The 13,104-nt window shown below is 34.9% G+C and overlaps 1 protein-coding gene across 2 annotated transcripts; it reads right to left on the bottom strand.

Moving 5' to 3' along the window:
• Nucleotides 1-3,072: 3,072 nt before the first annotated feature.
• Nucleotides 3,073-11,449, bottom strand: LOC145635784 (AUGMIN subunit 8-like). Of its 2 annotated transcripts, none has more exons than XM_081687144.1 (7): nucleotides 11,155-11,449; nucleotides 7,397-8,879; nucleotides 6,792-6,911; nucleotides 6,329-6,445; nucleotides 6,120-6,209; nucleotides 5,176-5,283; nucleotides 3,073-3,765 (listed from the first exon to the last, which is right to left on the bottom strand). In XM_081687144.1, the coding sequence occupies exons 2-7, from the start codon at nucleotides 8,738-8,740 to the stop codon at nucleotides 3,679-3,681; spliced, it is 1,866 nt and encodes a 621-aa protein (XP_081543270.1). In that variant the 5' UTR covers nucleotides 8,741-8,879; nucleotides 11,155-11,449; the 3' UTR covers nucleotides 3,073-3,678. The 2 variants fall into 2 exon arrangements, with proteins under 2 accessions (XP_081543270.1, XP_081543269.1); XM_081687143.1 differs by lacking the exon at nucleotides 11,155-11,449 and adding an exon at nucleotides 9,011-9,429 and having other exon boundaries at nucleotides 3,074-3,765.
• Nucleotides 11,450-13,104: the final 1,655 nt, after the last annotated feature.

Raw genomic sequence — 13,104 nt, 5'->3', positions numbered from 1 at the left:
AAAGATCATCATCAGTATGGTGATAATAGTCCGTCTCTCCATGTAGGGTTTAGTCAGTCCCTCCATGTAGGGTTAGAATTCTTTGTTAGTTTGTATTTAGTGTGTGCAATGATACAAATTTGGAAGATTCGTCATGTAAATTTGTGGAATTGCGGGTCTGTTAGTATAGGGGTGCAGAGTTTGAAGATTCATCTTGCAAATTTGCAGATTTTGATAACCAATCAAGTTTTATCATCACTTTTATGACTATACATCAATGTAGCTCCGTCAAGAACGATGCAAAGACATCAAAAATTATTCAGAAGCAGATCAGAAGCGATGCTATTAGTTTAGAGGTGATTAATTCTTGTATTGAAAATTTAGATCTCTTAAGGGATGATTGTAAGTGCCGAAAGGCTATTATTATTTAATGAAATCACCCCTCCCTATTCCATTTAAAAAAAAAAAAAAAAAAAAAGTGAATAAAATATAGTGTTACAATAGAATAAACAATTTTTTTTTGGAAAAATTGAAAAGAATAATTCCACCTTTGCTCTATCTACTCAAAACAAGCCAACCTTTGCGTATTCTAGGAACGGGTCAACCTTTACCCCTTATTTTCTCAAAACAAGCCTTTGGCTGATTTTATAATTTAGTAACCTGTTTTAGAAGGTGACTTGCCACATGTCACCTTCTAATTGGTTGTTAGCTTAAATAATTAAAAAAAATGGAAAAAAGAATTAAAAAAGAACCACCACCTTCCTCCTGACTCGGCCCCCACCACCACCATAGCTACCCCCTTTTCCGCCGGCCGACCCATCACTAGTAATTAACAAAGCCGCACAACCACCGAGCCTTGACCAGTTGACCACAACCAGCAACCCCACATCCACCACTGCTTCCAGCAGCCGCCCATCACTACGCAACCTCTTTCCGCTCACAACAGCAAGCCACCAACCCACCACCAGCAATCAACAAAGCCATACAAAATAACTCATCCAACTTACCCGGCCCCAAAGACCGAAATCACCCCACCCCTTCCTCGCCGTACAAAACCCACCTTGAAGCAAGCAATTTCAATTCTGGAATTTGGCCATGGCGAAGTGATCTAATTACACAGCCAAAGTTTATACCAAATCTCTCCATTTTTTCTTTTAAAAATCAAATAGAGTCTTTCTTTAAACTTTGAGGCACCTCAACTTCAATTACTTTGGAGATTAAATTGACCATTGTGATTACTTTGGAAATCAACTTCAACTTCGATTACATTGGTAATCAAATTGAGTCTGGTTTTGGGGTTGGGTGGGGTAGAGCTCTGGTCGACGCGGTGGATTTCGGGGCGGGATAAATTACAGTTAAGGGGGTTGTGGGTTGTGGGGGGGGGGGGGGGGGGGGGGGGGGGGATGGTGGTGGTCACTGGTTAGTGGCGGGGCAGTGATTGTGGGTGTGGGAGTCAGCTTGGTTCAGTAGTGGAGGTGGTGTTAGGTGGTGATATGGTGGTTATGGTGAATGGTGCTGGTGATTATGGTGGTGAAGATGATTAAAGAAAAAAAAATTAAAAAAAAAAAAGTTAACCTGCTCATCAGGTAACCTGTAAAAGGGACCGTTTAAAGAAAATAAGGGGTAAATGTTGGCTCGTTCCCAGAATACGCAAAGGTTGGCTTGTTTTGAGCAAATAGAGCAAAGGTGGGATTATTCTTTCAATTTTTCCCTAAGCCTCTCTCTCCTCTCTCTAAAACCCTAGCCTCCATAGTTGAATTTTGGAGTGGCTTCCATCGGTTTTTACCGGTGAAAAGCCTCAATTGTGTGTTTTTTCTCTTGTTTTAGATTTATAAAACTCTTCCTTTTCTAGTGGGGGACATTTCTCCCTGTCAAATCTGTGTGGGATTGAAAAAGAAGTTAATATTTCGATTTCAATCTAACGAATCAGACGAAAATTTTATGCACGGCTACAACAAACCGATAGATCTCCTCGACGAAGAAGGTTGTAAATCACAGCGATATGAATGGGGGTATGAAGAATGTACAATTTGCAACAACGATCGTAGCTTTGTTGACGTAATGTTTTTATTTGATTCAATTATGATGTATTTGTTAGATCTATATCTATTTGTAGATGTCGTATGACTTTTTTTTTAACCCGTATGACTTTTATTTATGAATCTATTTTATTTCAAAAAAATAAATAAATTAAATAAAATCTAGTAAAAATATGTAGGCTTCTTCCTTCAAAAAAAAAAAAAAAAAAAAAAAAAATATGTAGGCTTCATTTTGTACAACCCCACCTAACTTAATGTAGACCTGATCAAACTAAGCTTGGCCTTAAAACACCCGGGATCGGCCACAATTTCTAGGCTCGAATTTCTGGCCCGATTCGATTGCTTAAGGGTTTGGACAGCCCAAAAACCCAATTTAATTAGACAACCCAAAATAGTAAGTTTAGGCACAACATTTTTGCCCCATTTGGCCCAGTTTAATCCAAAAGTTTGGACAACCCCACTTGGTCCATGATCACCTCTAATTCAATTTGAACCAAAGATACGCAAACCTACATATGAGTAGCCAAATACTAATCTAGTACTCTGTATGATTTAGAAAAAAATAATCCGAGTTGAACTTGATCTACTCACTTGATTTGACTGCTCATTAAAAGATTTTCTCAAGAAAAACAAAATTCCTAAAAAAAATTTTAAGAAATATTTTGCCTACTCCTGACACAATAATTTAACATGACTTAAATTTAGAATTAGTCTCCATCTGACCTCGCCAAACCCAAACCCTACCCATACATCTAATTTGAATTTGACACGTCTAATATGGAGTATCACTGAAATGATGTATCACATGACTTATGGACCTACTTATTCCGTTAATCATGTACCTCCAAATTTGTACATGATCCACGTACAAATATATATTGGACAGTATATTTCCGCGTTCGACCCACCTCCCTGATGTGAAATGTCATATTCCAAGGGCACATGCACATCATAATTTGTCATTTTCAATCTATATTGTCAATTTGTCATGAAGTTTCCTCCCCCTATTTAGACATCAAATTCTTAATGGCAAATGCAAGCTTTTAGTAAGTTTGTGGACGATAACTCAAAGCCTTAGATCAAATCTCGATTGCAATAGTCTTTCATGGCTATACCGAATATGAATGTACTATATATGCCCTTAGAAAATAAAAGTTTATCGAGTCAATTCAATTCATTCTCTATATCCTTGAGTATAAACATACGGAAACAATAAAGAATGAAATAATTTTTTAAAGCGAGTAAAATGTACACTTCAGCTTTGAATAAAAATTATATGCTCCAAATCTCATGAATTCGGAAACACGCTGTGCATGTACTTTTCTATATTCCTTTCATTTTTAAGTTAATTTTCTTCTCTCAGCAATTTTCTTTGCCTTTTTTTTTTCTTCTATTTTTTCTTTTTTTTCGAGTTATACAAAATTACATGCAGGGCGAAAAGCGAGCTCAACAGCTCATTTCCAAAAAAAAAAAAAGGAAAATTAAGTAAAAAAAATTATGATTCTCACTAGATAAATAGAAAAAAAAAAAAAAAAAAAAAAAAAAAAAAAAAACCTAATATAGGGACCTAAAAAAAATTTACATACTTTTGAGACCTGAGAATATGGCAAAGTAGGAAAACTGTTAGCTTCAGCACCACAGCAGTAACCAAAAAATGTGTTTAGGATGTCCATAATAATGGCTCCCTTGTCTTCTTTAGTTCTTGTTGCGATTGTATTAGCTGCGTCATCAGACTGTATTCTTTCACCTGTTTTACAGCAGCAGATATAAACATCAGGTACCGGTCCATCATTAGAAAGTAAAGAAAGATCTTGAAAGTTAAAAAGCGACGACAATGGGGATGATGATGACAACTAATAGAGGCTGCTAATGCAAGAAGCATGATTAACATATTGTAAAAGTTGCAACAAAGACCAGACCAATGTGTAGCATATCTAATCATCAAAGCTACTGTATAATAGTTAAGTATGACCCTTTTTTCGGGTTCTTTCGGTGGGTTTGATGATCAGTCCCTCCACTTTGACTGTCTTCTAAAAAAATTAATTTTGACAGCCAGCCACTTTGATTTACAGATAGATCTTTACATAAAAATGAACAAAGTACATAAAGATATTCTATAGAAAGTTCATAGGTTGTTACTGCAACTGACATGACTGGCGAGAGTGGACCAACACCCATCAGCCAAAAAAATTATAGTATATCACTTTAGTGCTATTTAGCATGACAGTTACAGTCTGTTTAAGAAGCAGTAATGATTATAAGTTTGTATGTAATCTTGCAAGAAAAGTCAACGTTCATGGTAACGCTTCTCCAATTATACCAATCAAAAATTCAAAACCACCTCTAAAATACGTAGTCATGAGTGGTAATCAAAATTTATAAAGAAAACATGTACTTTGAGATAACTTGGAGATAAAATCAGAGCCATAGACATTGGCATAGCCGCATGTTGCAAGTAATATACAAGCTCACTATCATCACCAATATTAATAACCGCATACCAAACAAGTCGTTAATCTTGGTTTATTCAAAATAAAAATCCATCAAGTAGCTCAACCATCTTTACATAATAAGATCAAGTAGATCTTTCATAGTCTCACTACAAAAGATACAAGTCCCACACGCAAAAAAGAATGCCAGGCAATCAAGATTGTATTCAGTCCTTGTCATTAAAAGGTGAGGTATGTTAAGGGCTGTTTCATTGTTTCTTACATAACTTAATTTCCTTAATAAACCATGCAATTGCATAATCATTGTCAAAGTTGTATCATCATAAAAACCAGGCAGTTGTTGGATTAGTGAGAGGCACTACTGAGAAATAGAAACATCCACTGAACCACAGCACCTCATAAAAAAAGGACCCACTAGAATAAATCAACAGACACTTAATAACCTTAATGTCCAAAAACGACACATATGCCAAAGGATCGACCTGGACATGGCAGAGTTAAGGGACTTGAACCAAGATGAAGAGAAATTGTCCAAACTTTATATAATATATCTGGTAAATTTCAGCATAATTACATGCATGTGAGCAGAAAAGAAGTTTAGCAATAATTTTCACTTTTTCAATGAAAAGTGCATGTACAATGAATAAAATCATTAAGATGTTGCCAATTATTAACAAGAGAATATCATTACTATGTGTTATCCTCACCTGCATGGAGGACGTTGAAGCTGATAAAGCCTCACACTCATTAAGCATGGCCCTCCCCTGTCCTGCAATGTCAGAGAGCTCAGAAACCAAGCTATTGATTCCTTCAACCTACATATTATATGAAGAGCAAAGCAGATAGTTAGCATTCCAGTAGGGAGGCAATCCAAAGTTGGCATCTATATATGTTTCAGCCATTTGCAACACTTAAAACGAGACATTAGATCTGTAGCATGTTGAAAGAAGATACAAAAAAGTGACACTCTTTCCATTGATCATAAGAGCATGGAAATCATCATTATCCTGAGTACTAAATAAGCAGAGATATGCAAGGCAGGGGCAAAGTAGGTTACTTGTGTTGTTATTAGATAAACTGAGATATACACACATAAGCTTTCCAGGTAAATTGCAAAAACACACATAAGCTTTCCAGATAAATTGCAAAAAAAAAAAAACACTCGCAATGGAAAATTAGCTTGAATGACAGGAAACAAATTCCTAGAGTTCTCAACCAAAACACATCTGATACAGAAAAAACCAACAAGCTGGAATTTCCATTATTTCATGTTAAATGCAACAAGTCCAACTTCCTTAAGTAATAATCCATTAGAAGAATAATTTTGATGGAAATGGAATTGATAACTTTCTATGGATTCTTATAACTTTCACAGAAGTGCATGCAAAAAGACAATATGAAGCTTGCATACTTTTAAAAGAAAAACGGTGTAAGAGTTGATAATGGGAAGTAGATGGAGCTCAGAGAACCAAAATAATTTCTATTTGTACAGGATTAAATAATTTATGCAAGATTACATCCCACATTATGCTTCATTTGCAATAATAACTGGATGGAGTGAATGATCAGCATCCAAAATATGCAATTTCAAATAAAATAAATTTGTACACTCAAAATAGGACAAGAAACATGAACTGGTCCCTTGTCTTACCTTTGATAGAACAGAACAGACGGAGGAACCCATTGCCTGCATCACATCAACAGCAGAGCTAATTGAAGACTTCAAAGAATCAATATCAGCCTGCAAAATAACAAACTTCATTAATTCACCCAAATCCATGATATAACAGAAGCAATTTTTTTTTTTTTTCTTTTTTTTGATTTTGTATTGTTTATCCAAAACTCTCAAAGCTGCCTTACTTTTGCCCCTCCAGTAACTGGAAGCCGAAGAGTGCAAGACTCAAGATCTTTGATTGCTCCGTTTAAAGAAGTAGAGTGGTCTCTTTCAACTAAAGCCCAATCTTCTAGATACGCCATCTGAAATTTAATTTTTGCAATAATTTGAAAGGGGAAGTAAGTATCATCGTGAACCAGATAGAAACAGAAATTTACAAACAAAATATACCCTCTATATACAGATTTTGTTACAGAATATAGTTTCCTCTGGAAAATTTACTGAGCTTATTAAAATTCAATTTCTATTTCACTTAATTTTTATAGATGTAGCTTAAAATTTTAAGTAGAGTAAGCCAATTGAATAAAAGCATCAATAATTCACTCATGGACCATAGAACATGAAGGGAGTAAAATCCATCTGATCATGCTGCAAAGAGAGGACAGAATGAATTTGCTAAATTAAATTTAAGTCTCAAGCAAAACTTACTTGTTCACTCAGCACCGAATTCAGCTTTAGCTCCAGATTCAGCTGCTGAAGATCAATACGCTTCTTTATGACGGAATCCCACAGTTCCAAATTTGTTTCCCAGACATTATAGAGTGTTTGCTGCAGTACCAAAATTATTTAGTACAATGAAAATGAAATGCAAGCATAACAAACATTATACAGGGTTACATCATTTTTAGAGAAGGCACTCCCAAAATTTTACAATTAAGAGAGACTGCAGATACTATAATTAGGATTCTGTTGCATCAAAACAATCACCATTAGATTCTTCCCCGATTAACTAGATATTAAGAACCAATAATCTCAATCTCCTGCATTTTGCAACGGTCACTAATCACATATCTTACATTACAGAGCAGCCAATCACTAATATCCTTCTAGTTATCAAACTAACCATTCATCTTATAGCCCAACTATGTGTTTGGAAAAAAAAAAAAAAAAAAGCATTTAAATTGCCTAATGAAGATCTATTAAATGAGTAATAAACTAATCATTCCATTTTCAAAAAACTACTAAACTAATGTTTTAAATAGGAGAACAAGTTTAACATAGTTTTGGGTAAATAACAAACATTTAAATTCTACCTCTGCCGTTAATTTCTGTATATACAGAGCAGCCTCAGCTCGAGCATTAGCAAATCTCCACTGCAAATGTCTATTATAAAACAAGCGCAGCTGATGAGCCTCTTCTAATTGGTTAGTTTTCTTGCCTTTCTTAATATCAGCAACAAAACTGAGCACTGAAGTTGTACTACTGGGTTGTCTGGTGGGGCTAGACGGTCTAATCCTTGACGGACTTGCTCCCCTAGACTGTGTAGGAGTTGACGGTCTCGTTTTGGATGGACTCGGAGTGACTTTGGAAATGGAGGTCCTACTAGGTGATGGGAGACGTGACCCGGGCAGTGACCCAGATCTGACTGAAGAAGCAGCTGATACCGCCTTTTCTGACGAATTCAACCCATTAGCTTTTTGTCGTGCAGACATCCTCAGTAAACTATCATCCACTGACTTCATCCGTAATCCCAGTGACCCAATATGACCATCAAATTCTGACTGCTCTGAAGCATCACTTGAAGATTTATGTAACGGCCTAGGAATACCATCAGCTGACAGTCTCCTTAATGAAGGTGTACCAATACCAGGAATGGAAGAAGTCGGAATTTTAGCAATTCTATCAGTGAGATCCACACTTCTTGTCATTATATTAGAACTAGAAGACATTTTCCCACCTGTTCTACTAGGCCACCTATGCTGATCAATCAACCGCGATTGTGAACCATCAACAGGTCTCGAATTCTCAGATTGATGAGATGAATTCTTCCCTTTCAATGGACTCCTCTTCCTCTCTGGTGTCCCTTTCCTCGGCGAAGCAGCTGCCTCAGCCTGCCTCTGTGCTACATTGGAAGATGATTTCAAAGTACGATCTGAAAGGGCATGTGTAACAGGTTTCTCTTTCTCCTTCTTACTAACAGGTATAGAAATGATATCAGATTGAAACGAAACACTAAGACTACGCATTGTGGAAGGCCATAACACCTCTGGCAACCTACTACTTATCATCTTTTTAGCAGATATCTGTGACTCTACTGATGTATCCGAAACCGGAGTCGAAGGCCGAGACACTGATGTAGGGGTGGATGACCTTTTCCTCTCAACAGACACAGCTCTCTTAGAACCAGAACCACCCCCCAATTGGGGTGATTGCAATGATGCATTGGCATTCCTAGAAAGGTTTGGTGATGGACATCGCCTTGAATTCGTTGGCGGTGTTGGTGATTTGTATCTTGAGCTAACTTCTCTGGTCCGGGACCGGCGTGTTGCGGTACCGGTGGCAATTCCATTGTACTTTTCAGCCGGAACCAGTGGTCTTCTTGCGGTATCCACAGCTAAATCTTTACGAAATTCTCGCACGGCGTCAAATACATCCATCCAAACTACCCAAATTAGACGACATTGGTGAACTTTTCATCAAATGTACATAATAATAATATATTGCAGGCTTTCATATATATAATCCCACATTCACGCTCCAACCATAAGAAGAAAATCCTTTCTGGGGTGTCAAAATCTGCCATAAATTCAGAAGAACAAAAAAAAAAAGAAAACCCAGAAAAAATAATAAGATTAAAGCAAGATTCCAAACAGATAGGATGATGAATAACAACATAAGAATAATAAGAAATTTAGCAAAAAGATTACATCTTTATTGGTAGAAACCCAGATCTATTTGATTATGAATTGTACAGATCAGACCATGTGAGGATGATCAAAGGACCCTGTAAATTAAAGGGGTGTCTTTAAATTACAGGGCAGATTATTGATATTGAAGAATTGTTGGGCATTAACGGTCATCTGCTTTAAGGGTATCCCTACAATTAGAGGGATAGCTAGGAGAGAGAAAGGGTGAAAGGGGGGGACCGTAAAGAAGAGAGGAAGAAGTGTGATGAGTGAAGCTAGAAAGAATGGTGTGGTGTAGGTTAACACGGGTGAGGTGCGTAGGATAAGACAAGTGTTGATTTACCCTTTTTCTTGCTGATGGAGTGACCACACTAGAGGGGGCAATGGCTTTTGTCACTCTCACGGGAGTGCCATGGTCGGGTAGGCTGGCCTATTAAGGATTCTTTCTCTCTCCTCCTCCTTCTTGCAACTTACAAATCTACCCTGTCCTGTTCCTGTCTCCCTTCCCTCCAAATTTTATGAAAGGGAATTCATTGATAATGAGATTAAACTTCCAAATGCAGCAATTACAGCTTGTTTGTTATCAAGGACTTCTTTGTGGGTATTAATATTATAATCTGGGTGGGGATCTATGTTACTCGGACCCCTGATACATTTGTCCGACATGAGTATGTGTCCAAGTGACAAATTTGAGTAAAAAAAAATCAATGGAGTATCATTGTCAAAAACTCATATTGAAGTGTTAAGATCATATACAAGTAACTTAACATGAAAATCGCGGGGTAATAATCATTTCTAGATGGGTAAATAATGTTTCACTATATCTAATAATCAGTCACAATCAACTATATTTAGGGATAAAGCTAACTCCTTTATTGTTGTGGGAAGTAACAATTATGGTAGAGAAAATGATCATTTCTTAGAAACTCCTAACATATTAAGGTAAAAAAATGTCACTATTAAAAAGAGTAGTTTGTTCCTTTCAAGTAATCTGATGAAGACAACTAATCTCCCTTGTTTAAAAGGTTAAAATAATAGGAAAACTCTCAATTTACAAGACTTTATAGGGATTAGCAGTGAATTTCTTGAGATTAATCACAAGCATTAACTGTTTCTGCTTGTCATTAACTCTACAAAGTTGGGGCAAAAAAAATTCAACTCCTATTTTACTAGCCCAATTTATATGGGAACATGGGTTCACTGTTTAGGGATATGGAAGATGGAGACATAGATGGAGCTCCACGTGCCTTTGATATCATTGTTCATCCCCATAAAATTCACTATGTTTAACTAAAGATCGCGGGAAAAACTTGTACACAACAGGTGTATTAGATAACACTCTAACACAAATTCTAATCATCTTAAAACACATAAAAGTATGTTTCTCTTAAAACAATCACCAAAATAAATACACTCCGGTTTAGGTTAAATGTGTAATAATCTAAAGCTAAACTTACCCGGGGTTGTGTCATTGTACAATAGAAGGTTGCTAAATATGCTAATGTAAAACTTGTACACAACAGGTGCATTAAATATCATAAATGACCGTTTTGCAACAAATAATGAACAAAATTAACACTCAGGGCGGATCCTTCGTATTGAATTAGACCCAAGTACCCAACACATAATTGTTGCACCCGACTGTATAATAGAAATTGTTAACGGAGTTAAGTAAGGCGAGTAGTACTAATTACTCCTATACTAAATTATGTTCCCCAAACTTTATGATTCTGACAAAAATTTCCAGGCGAAAAAAATAGAAATAAATGAATAAAATAAGTTTTGAACTTGGTGAGACTTGTGATTTCCAGAATTTGGAGCGAAATTCAATGCACTCTACACGGAAGATTTTGCGCCAAATTAAAAAACAAAGTTTCAATTATTATTAAACTTTTCAATTTTTCTGGCTTTTTCTCCGTGAAATAATTCAATAATATTCATATAAATCATGGAGTTTCTGATTTTTGCAGGTTCATGTCCCTCGTTTACAGGACACCGAAATTTGCATACATTTGATCAGAAAGAAACACGCCAAAACTCCCCCCTTAATAAATTACTCTCGCGAGCAGGGCATCCTAATTTCGTCGTAACTTGAATTAACTATAAATAAAAAACGATCAAATGAATATCACAAACCCTAATTAACAAAATTAAATGTATCTTACCTCAAAAAATCAATCAAATCGGAGATTCGGCTTGAAAAACTTTGGATTGAAGCAGGAATTTCCTCGAATGGCGAAAAATTGGGGGGATTTTGGATGAAAATTAGTGAATTGAAAGTGTTTGAGAATTGTATGAAGTGATTAATTAGTGAAATGATCGATGTAAATCAATGGAGAATTAGAGAGAGAAAGTAGAGAGAGAAAGCAGTTGAGAAGAGGAAGAAGGAAAAGAGGAAAAACGGAATTTTCAAGTTTTTTAGAGAGAGAAAGTGAAAAGGAGAGAGAGAGGGGCCGTTGAAATAGGAGTTGGTCGTTAATTTCGCGCCACCTTGATGATGTTTAATACAAGTGTTTATTTTGTTCTTGTAGATTTGGAAACTTCCTATAATAAAATGTTTATTTGGGTTTGGTAATTAATCGGCATACATTCGGGTGTACCATCGATCCATCATGTATCAAGTATATGTCCTTAATAGTGTAGCAATATCAATGAGAGTGCAAAAATTGTTTTATGTGTTGTTTTTTTTTTTTTAAAAAGAAAATCATTTATACTTTGGTAAAATTAAGTATATTTTGTGAATAATTTTAAAGTCAAAATGGTGAATGAGTGAATACAATGCACTCGTAGTGCCATTATGCTTTGAATGTATATTAGATTTTTCAAGAACTTTTACTAACTTCTACTTGGAGAGCTAGTGAACTACGCTTTTTTATTCATCAATTTGATTAGTAAAAATTATTGTAATTTAAATCAGGTGAAAAAACCATCGCCTAACAAACTTTCTAAGAATTAAAAAATTATGGGTATATTTTATCATAAATGTGTGGGTACACCAATTATATAAATTATAATAGTTATATATGGTAGCTTTCTTGGTTTCTAATTTAATTTTATGCATTTATGTAAAAAGAAAGGTTAGTTTTGTCTCATTTAACAAACATACTCGGTATTGTTTTACTATAATAGGAAGATCTTTGTCATTTAAGTATATGTATATCTATGAATTACTGAGTAAGGACCTCGCTAGTTTGATGGAGATGGATTATCTAATACATACTTCGTATTATAGATTTAGATTACGCCTTTGAGGTATTAAGATGATTAATTAGGTTATATCCTATCATCTTCTCTTGCACAATATACTTGGAAAAACAAAAATTACTCATGAAATTAAATATTTAATTTAAAATGGAAAGGAAAAAAAAAAGAAGAAGAAGAAAAAAAGAGTAGAATATTAGGAAAATGAATAGAAATAGAAATATGAATATAAATGCAAAATCTACCAACTACCTTGTGTTTGGTTAGTTGCTTAATTTAAGTGTATTGCTCAAGTACTTGGTATGCTACGTATGTCTAAAATTTGAACACGAGACATAAGCTAGAATTCTATATGTTTTAAATCTTTCTAATAATGCTCAAACTCCAATTTCTTTTTCTTTATTCTAAATCGATATGAATTTTAATTTTATCAATACTATTTCCAAAATCAATACAAAAGAAATGCAACATCGTTATGACCCTCGCCTCTTCTCTAATAAGATTTCATATAAATATGTTCTTCTTGATCACATAATAAATGAGGTTGATCAAGACTCTAAATACAACCTCTCACTTAAAAAAACAAATGAATTAAATTACTAATTTGTGCAAACTTATTGTTTATTTTATCACACCAGCCTATTATATGATATATTCATATATCTGAAGGATAGTGTAATTTAAATACTTTAATAGGCAATGTATACACATTATAAATTATTTTTCATTACCTTTATAACCGATCATCAAAAATACCTAAAAAATTTTATTAACATTAAATATATAATTCAAATGGCATAAATATTTATGACAAAGTTCATATTTGGACATTTGCTTGTAGAATTATAATTATTCAAACTATTCATTAATGGTATATGAAGTGTTTCATAACTTTTGGAGGTTGATTGAATATA

The sequence above is a fragment of the Chenopodium album genome, chromosome 6 (genome assembly GCF_948465745.1).
Source record: "Chenopodium album chromosome 6, dcCheAlbu1.1, whole genome shotgun sequence".
Lineage (NCBI taxonomy): Eukaryota > Viridiplantae > Streptophyta > Magnoliopsida > Caryophyllales > Amaranthaceae > Chenopodium > Chenopodium album.
This window is presented reverse-complemented; position numbering and strand designations above follow the sequence as displayed.